This window comes from Ursus arctos, unplaced genomic scaffold (assembly GCF_023065955.2).
Source record: "Ursus arctos isolate Adak ecotype North America unplaced genomic scaffold, UrsArc2.0 scaffold_2, whole genome shotgun sequence".
In the NCBI taxonomy this organism is placed as follows: domain Eukaryota; kingdom Metazoa; phylum Chordata; class Mammalia; order Carnivora; family Ursidae; genus Ursus; species Ursus arctos.
In genome coordinates this window covers 67,620,489-67,630,063 of record NW_026622874.1, presented here as the reverse complement: position 1 = coordinate 67,630,063, position 9,575 = coordinate 67,620,489, and the positions used below count along the sequence as shown (strand labels likewise).

At 54.6% G+C, this 9,575-nt stretch overlaps 1 protein-coding gene across 1 annotated transcript in view; it reads right to left on the bottom strand.

Moving 5' to 3' along the window:
- Nucleotides 1–247: 247 nt before the first annotated feature.
- Nucleotides 248–9,575, bottom strand: part of LOC113245188 (ATP-binding cassette sub-family A member 17-like) — a 76,374-nt gene continuing 67,046 nt past the window's right edge. The window contains exons 27-32 of the mRNA XM_048225098.2: nt 5,323–5,510; nt 3,940–4,110; nt 3,500–3,690; nt 3,284–3,357; nt 2,490–2,783; nt 248–307 (exon numbers count right to left, since the gene is read on the bottom strand). Of these exons, the coding sequence (XP_048081055.2) occupies nt 248–307; nt 2,490–2,783; nt 3,284–3,357; nt 3,500–3,690; nt 3,940–4,110; nt 5,323–5,510 (978 nt within the window). The remainder of the gene's footprint in view (nt 308–2,489; nt 2,784–3,283; nt 3,358–3,499; nt 3,691–3,939; nt 4,111–5,322; nt 5,511–9,575) is intronic.

Sequence of the window (9,575 nt, the reverse complement as noted above, 5' to 3'; positions counted from 1 at the left end):
GCGAATCGTGGCTCAGGGGTCCCTCGGGCAGGACATCGCCCCTGTCTGTCCCCGCTGTGTCCTCACTGCCCTCGGGAGCCGGCAGCACTGGCTGACCCCCGCCAGCCGGACCACGGTGTCCGTCAGGGACTGGGCAGTGCCCTCCGGCCCGTCTTTCACGGGAGAAGCGCTGGCCGGAGGAGGACACGGTGGTTTTCCCGGAGACGCTCTGCTCAACCCCGCGCCCCCAGTCAGCCCTAGGCTCCCGTCAGGGTCGGCGGTCGCTGCTGAGCAGCCGGGCACACACACCAGAGCCCACGCTGCCAGTCTGCAGCAGGAGACACAGGAGGACACGGACGGCCACACGGGGTGTGAGAGGCCAGGCCCTGCACTTGGGGTTGAGGAGGGGCCGAGGTGGGGCGCACAGGAAGCAGAGAGGACGGAGCCCCGCGGACTGGGGGCTGCTCCCCAGATGGCCCACGTTCCACCCAGGAGCACGAGGAGGGCCAGGGTGGACGCTTCAGGTTTCTCATCCTTCCTCACACCTTTGGTTACTGTTTTCCGCTTTGTTACTGTGTTGTCCTCCTCCCCCGCACTGTGACTTTGTTGCTGGTCTCCCCCAGGGCAGAAGTGTGCCCTTCCAGCCTGGAGTCCAAGCACCTTGAAGGGATAATAAACCATTGTCCCCACACCCACTCCCCTGGGGAGCCCAAAACAGCATCCTTGCTCTGAAGTCCCTCAGCTCTCCTCTCTCCAGTTCTTTGTGTCCTCATTATTTTTTCTTTATTCAGAGGTAAAGTTTTCTTATTTTTCAGAAAACCAGTGCTCTTCTCTTGGCCATGCTGTGGGCCCTTGCCTGCATCTGTTGCCCTGGCAGGAAGACCTCTGGGGGCCCCGTGGGGTGACAAGCTGCTCCCAGAGGGTGAAAGAGCCCATTTCCTACTGGACACCCCCACGCAGGAGGGTGAGAACTCATTGGAAAAGTCTAGATTGTCGGGGGTCAGGGAAATTCCCGGCTGGAAGAAGATGGCAGTTGAAGACATGGGGTGGGGGGCGAATGAGAAAGATTCAAGGACAGCAGGGCACAGAGGTGGTAGTGAGGGAGAAAGGCTGTGGGAGGGACTCTGAAATGCCACAGAGCAGGCACAGGGAGAGAGCATGGAGAGACCAGTGGTGTGGCAGCCAGGGGTGGAACACTGCTGTAATTTTGGGTGAGTGGTGATGGCAGGTAGGAAGTTTGGTCAGGGACAGGAGACACCACTTTCCTGGAGCTTGGCTGAGAAGGAGGGAGAGAGCTACCTGCAAAGGGGGAGCCGAGGGGGCTTTTTAGAAGGGACGGGCATGAGCACGCTGGAGAAAGGCTCTGTGACAGCGCACATTCCAGAGGAGCATGCTTGTGACAAAGGCCAACAGCCACATCCTTCTGTGCAGAGAGGCTGGCCTGTGCCGTGGCCTGGAGCACACAGGCCTGTGCTCAGTGGTTCTCACACCTGAGCTGCATCAGAAGTACTTGTTAACATGGGGTCCTTACCACACAGATTGCTGGGCTCACCCCAGATAGTTCCAATTCTGCAGGTCTGGGGTGGGGCCCAAGAATCTGAGTTTCTAGCATGTTTCTAGCTGCTGCTTAGGAACCCCACTTTGAGAACGTCTATGTGAGTTGAATCTTGGCTCCACCACCTATTGACTATGGAAAGTTCATGAATGTCTTTAAGTTTCAGGTTACCCCTCTGAGTAACACTTCATGGGTTGATGTACCATCATGAGCAGACTCACTCCTAAGATTTGTAAGGACAGGGACAGAGAACAAATGGAGCCTCACAAATCCAAATATTGAAACACTGGAAAATTGAGACTTGGGTTAGCAAACTCATCAATCTCTTCTCTTGCCTTCAGGACGGTGTTGTGAGAACCATGGTCACCCCCAGGCCACTGCACCTTGAGAGGACATGGCAGGTGTTCCTCTGAGGCTGCTTCCACAGCCAGGTCTCAATGAGACCACGGGAACCCCCAGATGGGACTCAAAAGGACTCTTTTCCACTGAAATGGAACTAGGTTCTCTACCAGGCCTCTAAGGTGAGAGGGTCTAATGTGGCAGAGAGCCACCCAGGCCCTGAACTGAGCTCACTGGGTCTACAAGCTGCCTTTGCACTCCTTGCAGCCTATGGCAATTTTTGTACCCTTTATTACAGCGAGTAAATGTCAGAGGGAAGTGGTGAGGGAGGCTGGGAGGGAGGAGGAGAGCCAGTTGGAGAGGGAGGCTGGGAGGGAGGTGGAGAGGGAAGCTGGGAGGAAAGTAGAGAGAGAGGCTGGGAGGAAATTCGGGAGGGAGGTGGAGAGGGAGACTGGGAGGAAAGTAGAGAGGGAGGCTGGGAGGGAGGTGGAGAGGGAGACTGGGAGGAAAGTAGAGAGGGAGGCTGGGAGGGAGGTGGAGAGGGAGACTGGGAGGAAAGTAGAGAGGGAGGCTGGGAGGAAAGTAGAGAGGGAGGCTGGGAGGAAAGTAGAGAGGGAGGCTGGGAGGGAGGTGGAGAGAGAGGCTGGGAGGGAGGTGGAGAGAGAGGCTGGGAGGGAGGAGGAGAGCCAGTTGGAGAGGGAGGCTGGGAGGTAGGTGGAGAGGGAGGCTGGGAGGGAGGTGAAGAGGTTGATGAATGGTCTGCTGGCTCTGCTTGCCCTTGTTTTTTTCCCTCTGTGGTTGGGTGCACAGAGCATGTGAAGCTCAGGAAAATATCCTCCAGGGAGACTTGGTTGACAGAGTAGTCGTCCAGCATGAACTTCATCTTGGCTTGCTCTAGAGTGTCAAACACCTGTTGGGAAGGAGGGAGGCCACGGTGGATGATGGGCACAAGGCAGGCAAGAGGAGGCAGCAGAGAGTGGAAAGAGGGAGAGTCTTGGGTGTGATGAAGCCCCCAAAAGACCCATCTCTCAGCTGCCCCCAGCACCTCCCAAGAGGTCAGTCCAAGGAAGTTAGCCATCTTGATCTCAGGGAAGGGCACTGGCGGGGCATTGTGCTAGCAGACAGAAACTCCAGCTGGATCTCGGGCTTGCTGTGGGACCCTGGGCATGTGGTGTCCCCTCTCTGGACCCGCTTCCCTGTCTGTGAAATGAGGGGGCAGGAGGAGCTGATCTGAGGCCCCTTCCTGCTCACACATCTTTATGTTTTATGAAATCCATGTGAATTTTGCCATGGGGACGGCAAAGAGGAAATGCTTTGACTGCAACTTTCACACAGTAAAGAAAACAAGTCACCCCCAGAAAGCTGGTGACATCACAGTTTGCTCCCTCTGATGCCCAGGTACACGCTCACCTTGGCCCAGCTGAGGTCATCCCCGGGCAGGTGGTAATGGACCATCCCTTGGTGCTCATCTTCCAGGACGCTGCCTGCACAAAGAGGACACCGTGTCCCTGTGAAGGCCAGGCTGGAGGGCCTGGGACCATGGAATCACGGCCCTCCTCCCAGGGGTCAGGGACGGGGAACTCGGCAGGAATGAGGTACAGACGCCCTCTGTGCAGTGGCCCTCACCTGGGAAGGTCAGGTTCACAAACACCTTGAACTCCTCCAGCGCCTCCTGCTGCCCGTCGCTCCGGACCTTGGCCCGCAGGGAGTAGCCGCTGCCAAACTTGCTCTTGAGGTGCTGTGGGCTGCCCAGGCACTTGAACTGACCCTGCACCATGATGGCCAGCCGGGTGCACAAGGCCTCGCACTCCTCCATGCTGGAGAGAGGGGCAGAAGCCTGACACGGGGCCGGGGGATGCGGATGCCTGCCGTCCGTGTCGGAGGCTCATGCCGAGGGGCCGGTGTCGACGGCCAGATCACACTGTTCCTGAGTCCCATGTTCAGAGGGTGGCCCACATGGCTAGGCTGGGGACTCTGCTCAGGGACAGAAGAACCTGCCTCACCCGGCCCCACCCACCCAGCCCTCGTCCCGGCTCTTCCACTGACCCCAGAGACCCCGGCTCTACCTATGGGTGGTGATGACGATGGCCTTGCCAGAGTCACGAGCCCGTGCCACAGTGTCCCAGAGCAGGCGCCGGGCCACGGGGTCCATGCCCGTGGATGGCTCATCCAGGAAGATGACCGAGGGCTCTCCAAGCAGGGCGATGCCTGTGCTCAGCTTCCGCTTGTTGCCGCCACTGGGAGCAGGGGGGGAAGGGTTAGGGTGAATGGCAATCAGCAGTATCCCAACCCCCCTACACACACACACACACACACACACACACACACACACACAGAGCGGCTTTCTGTTCTCCGTTGAGAAAGTGTCCCATAGCCCCTCAGTGGGCTTTAGTAACATGGCCCACCACCCTCCTGTGAGGTTGTATTGTGACTTGGCTGTCCACTCAGTGTATAGATCATGGCCCAGGACACAGGGGTCAGTCCACGGTGAGCACATGGTCCATGAGTCTTCTTTGAGGGTCTCTAGGGTGTTGGGCGAGTAAGAACAAAGGGCGAGTTTAGCTAACTTTTTTTTTTAAGATTTTATTTATTTATTTTGACAGAGAGGGAGAACACAAGCAGAGGCAGCAGCAGAGGGAGAAGCAGGCTCTCTGCTGAGCAGGGAGCCCGATGTGGGACTCAATCCGAGGACCCCAGGATCATTACCTGAGCCAAAGGCAGACGTTTAATCGTCGGAGCCACCCAGGCACCCTTTAGCTAACATTTTTTAAAATGAACACATAGCATTTACAGTGTGTGCGGGGCTGTTTTAAAGCCTTCAAGCGTTAACTCTTTAATCTTCAAAAGATGTGAGGAAGTTCGAAAACCTGCCTCAAACCAAAGCCAACAGGGAGGGAAGAGCCAAGGTCAGCAATTGCCGGAGCCCTGGGGATCTCTGACTTCCAGGTTCCAGGAGTGGGATGCTGCCAGCAACCTCCAGAGGGCGCTGCACACACCTCCAAGGAGTCCTGGGAAAGACGCTGTGTGGCCCTGCTTTCTAACTAACAGGACTGGGTTCAGATCAGTGGCAGCAGAGGACGGAGGAAGAACCCTCGGCCTCTCAGCTGAGCATCTGCAGGACAGATGCCCTAGACACAGCAAGATAAGGTAACATGCGCTTGAAATGCGAGCCTACCAAAAATCCGAGGCCCTTTGCGACGCAGCAGGACGATAACACCTGTGATGCTACCTGCTTGTCCTTAGCTACCTACCTGCCCGGGGCCGAGTTTAAGCAGTGCCTCGGGGCAGCCCAGGCCACGGACCCATTCATCTACAGGAGGGGGCTGCCTCCCTCAAATCCACACAGTGGCATATGGACTGCACAGCAACCCCAAACCCGGAGCTGACGGCCTTGGCCTGCACTGAGGAGCGCCGGAGCAGCTCTCATTGGTGGAGGTGGCAGGTCTCACCTGTAGGTCTTCACCAGCTTGTCCACGTATGCATACATGACTAAGTCGTCGAGAATTTGTTCCACGCAGGCACCGATATGGTGCTCGGGGATGCCCCGGATCCGGGCGTACATGACCAGCATCTCCCGGCCTGTCATGTGGTTGAACAGGGCATCACACTGGGGGCAGTAGCCCGCCCACTGCTGCACCTGGGGTTGGAATGAAGCCCAAGAGGGAGGCACGTCAGAAGGAAAGCTGCCAGCCATGTGCGGGCCTGGACACCTGCCCTGGCATTGCCCCAGCCCAGGCTCTTGTTCTGCCTTGTGTATTTGCCATGTGGACGCACGTGTGACACGTGGGGGGAGTGGGACAACAGTGGCGTTAGGGAGCCCAGATGCAGTGCTCGCTGCCACTATGTGTGGGTGGCACACGTGGGGCTCTTCCTCCCGCCTGCCTGGCAGGAAACCTCAGTGCCCAGTGCCTTCCTGCCTCTCGTCACCTTACAAGTGTCTGGGCAGTAGAAGATGCTTTATTTCCCCCCCTTTAACAATATTTTCTATTAGACACATAACCCATAAGTAGGTTTTCTCTATAGAACACTCACAACGAAGACCGCTGGAACCTCAGTCAGGGTGGCATGTGCCTCTCGACTTTAGGCGGACATGGTTGTGTGTTGTTTTTGCCAAAACAGTATCCTCCCATATCTACCATTCTGCAAATTACCTTTCTAGCTCAGCATGATGTCTTTTTTTTTTTTAAGATTTTATTTATTCATTTGAGAGAGAGCATGAGCACGGGGAGGAGCAGAGGGAGAAGCAGACTCCCCATTGAGCAGGGAGCCTGACACGGGGCTCGATCCCAGGACCCTGATATCATGACCTGAGCCGACGGCAGATGCCCAACGGACTGAGCCACCCAGGCGCCCCTCAACATCATGTCTTAAAGATTTTTCTTAGGAAATACAGGTCTACTCCAACTCGGTTTAACTGCTACTTAGCCATTCGGGAAAGACTTCTAGATTTTATTTAGCTGTTTATTTTTTTATTTTTATTTTTTAAAATATTTTATTTATTTATTTGACAGAGAGAGGCAGCGAGAGAGGAAACACAAGTAGGGGGAATGGGAGAGGGAGAAACAGGCTTCCCGCTGAGCAGGACCCTGGGATCATGACCTGAGCCGAAGGCAGACGCATAACGACTGAGCCACGCAGGCGCATGTGAGTTATTTCCAAGATTTGAACTGCCCTGGTTTGTGCTCCTGGTCAAGGGCTCCCCTGGAGTAGATGACAAAAGTGGTAGGATGCCATTCTTGAGAAATAACCAATGCTCTTCTTCCCACTGAACGAGGGGCCACTCTGGGCACCCCTGGCAGGGGCGGGGCACGCAGCTCTGACTGGACGCAGACGGGAAAATCGCCGGGATGGAGTGAACAAGGGGAGAACGCACCAGGACCATCCCACAACCAAGGGTGGGGCTTCCCCTGAAGACACCTGCCACCAGGAGCAACGTGCCAGCAGGAAAAACAGACTTGAATGAAGATGCGTCACGCCTCTCACTGCGGGATATGAAGATTTCTGGTAGGTGGCCTTCGTTGGGTGATTTAACCTGATGTCTCTTCTGTTTCTAGTTCACTGAAAATTGTTGAGAGTCATGAGCAGCGTTGTTGTTGGTTTTGGTTTGTTTGTTTTTTGTTTGTTTTGTTTTTTAAGGTTTTATTTTTTTGAGAAAGGGAGAGAGGAGGAGCAGAGGGAGAGAGAGAAGCAGACTCCCCCGCAGAGCAGGGAGCCCAATGCAGGACTTGATCCCAGGATCCCGAGATCATGACCTGAGCCAAAGGGAGATGCTTAACTGACTGAGCCACCCAGACACCACAAGAAGGCACAAATCTTGGACGTTTATTTCAGTTCACCTCTGGTTTGAGTCTATACGGGTTTTCTATCTCTTGAAACAGTTTTGGGGTAGAAGCCTTGAAAATGAAGGAATGTGATGTTCTTACACACCTGAGCCCGCAGTACATGGGGGCTTGGCTGGGGCGGCCATGGAGCCCCGCTCAGCACTCGGTGGCACCGTGGGCCAAGGACAACCCCTCAGTGGAGCCAGACAATTCTGAGGCTGTGAGCAGGGCTCACAGAAACGTGTGTCACAGCCATGGCTTGGAACACCAGCACGTCCTGATAAGAATATATCTCAGAAAACCCGAAAGAATGCTTGAAAGGACTTGTCCGTCCAAAGGGTGGTGAGCAGCAGGCCCGCACAGGGGGAGAGCAAGGAGTTTGCGGACAAGGTCAATGTGCACACGATTTCCAGGAGAAAGTGGAAGGACGGAGGGGCGGGCTTAACTAGACAGATCCCACGTTTCACATAGACTGTTGGGAGGTGATGTGCAGAAGGGTTGTGGGGAGACTGGAATCCGATTTCCTGGCAGATGTCATTTGATTTTACATAACACAAAGAAATGTAACATTTTTAGTCACCTGAGTTGATGGGACACGTTCGTACTTTCTTCTGCGTGAGCTTCGGGAAAGGTCTGTGGGCTGGAGGGCTGCTGACAGTAAGACCAGGCTCCAGATCTGCCCAGGACCAGCTGCCGTGTCCCTTCTCCTCTCCCTTCCTTTCTTCGTTTGTTTCTTTGTTCATTCCTCCCCTTCCCCCCCTTTTTAAAAAAGGTTTTATTTTTTTTATTTGAGAGAGAAAAAGAGCATGTGTGCGAGTTGCGGGGACGGAGAAGGAGAGAATCCCAAGCTGACCTCGGGCTGAGTGCAGAGCCTGACGTGGGGCTTGATCCCTGGACCTCGAGATCATGACCAGAACCAAAACCAAGAGTCGGACGCTTCCCTGACTGAGCCACCCAGGCGCCCCTGTTCCTTGCCTTTTATAGTGGCTTTATTGAGACACAACTCACATTCCATGCAAGTCACCTGTTGAATGTGTACGATTCTGTGCTTACTAGCATATTCAGAGGGGTGCAGTTATCATCACAATCAGGTTTAGAACATTTCATTTCCCCCAAAGAAACCCCATATCCTTTAGCACTCACTCCCCGTTGCTTCTAATACCCTCAGCCCCTGGCAACCACTCATCTACTTACTGTCTACAGATTTGCTTGCTTGTTCTCGACATTTCATATAAAGCAGATCATATAATACTCGGCCTCTTTAAAAAATTGTGTCTGAAGATTTATTTATTTATTAATTTTTGAGAGAGAGCAAGCAGGCAAGCAGAGCACAAGCCAGGGGAGGGGCAGAGGGAGAGAATCCCAAGCAGACTCCCTGCCAAGCAGGGAACCCAACATGGGGCTTGATCCCAGAACCCTGAGATCATGACCTGAGCCGAAGGCAGATGCTCAACTGACTGAGCCACCCAGACACCCCTTAAATAAATTTTTTAAAAAATTTAAAAGGGGCACCTGGGTGGCTCAGTCAGTTGAGCATCTGACTCTGGGTTTCAGGGTCAGGTTGTGATGTCACGGTCGTGGGATTGAGCCCCTCATCGGGCTCCGTGCTCAGTGGGGAGCCTGCTTCTCCCTCTCCCTCTGCCCCTCCCCCTGTTTCACGCTCTCTCTCGCTCGTTCTCTCTCTCTCAAGTAAATAAATAAAATCTTTAAAAAAAATTTATTTACATAACGTCTATACTCAACATGGGGCTTGAACTCCCGACCCCAAGATCAGAAGGCACATGCCCCTCCCATGGAGCCAGCCAGGCGCCCTGACATGTGGCCTTTTGTGACTGGCTTCTGTCACCGAGCATCAAACGTTCTAGGTCCCCCCACTTCGTAGCGGGCATCCGTGCGTCAGTCCTTTGTGTGGCTGAATGGTACTCCGTCGTTTGGATGGACCATGTTTGGCATCTCCACTCACTCACTGACCGACACTGGAGTTGTGAGTCCCGTTGCTGTGAACGTCTGTGTACAGACTGCTGTGTGGACATAGGTTTTCCTTCCTCTTGGGCACACCCTGGTCAGCGGCCTCGCTGGGCTGTGTGCTAACTTGGTGTTCCAGCTGATGAGTATTGTCCCGACAGTCTTTCTGCTGGACTCTTCAGTCCGTTTCTACTAAATGAACTCCTTGATGTGTCGGGATTTCCGTCCACCAACTTCTTCAGGGCTGTGTGTCCATGTGCTCTGGGCTCCTCCTCCTGCTTGTGGCGGCTTGTTCTCGGTCATGTGATTGTCGTTCTCGTTTTCCTTCTGTCCCCCGTACTGGCTTATCACCCCCCCGGAGACGACAGCGTGTGTCCTTGATTTAGCACTGGGCACTGTTTACTGGAACTAGGCCC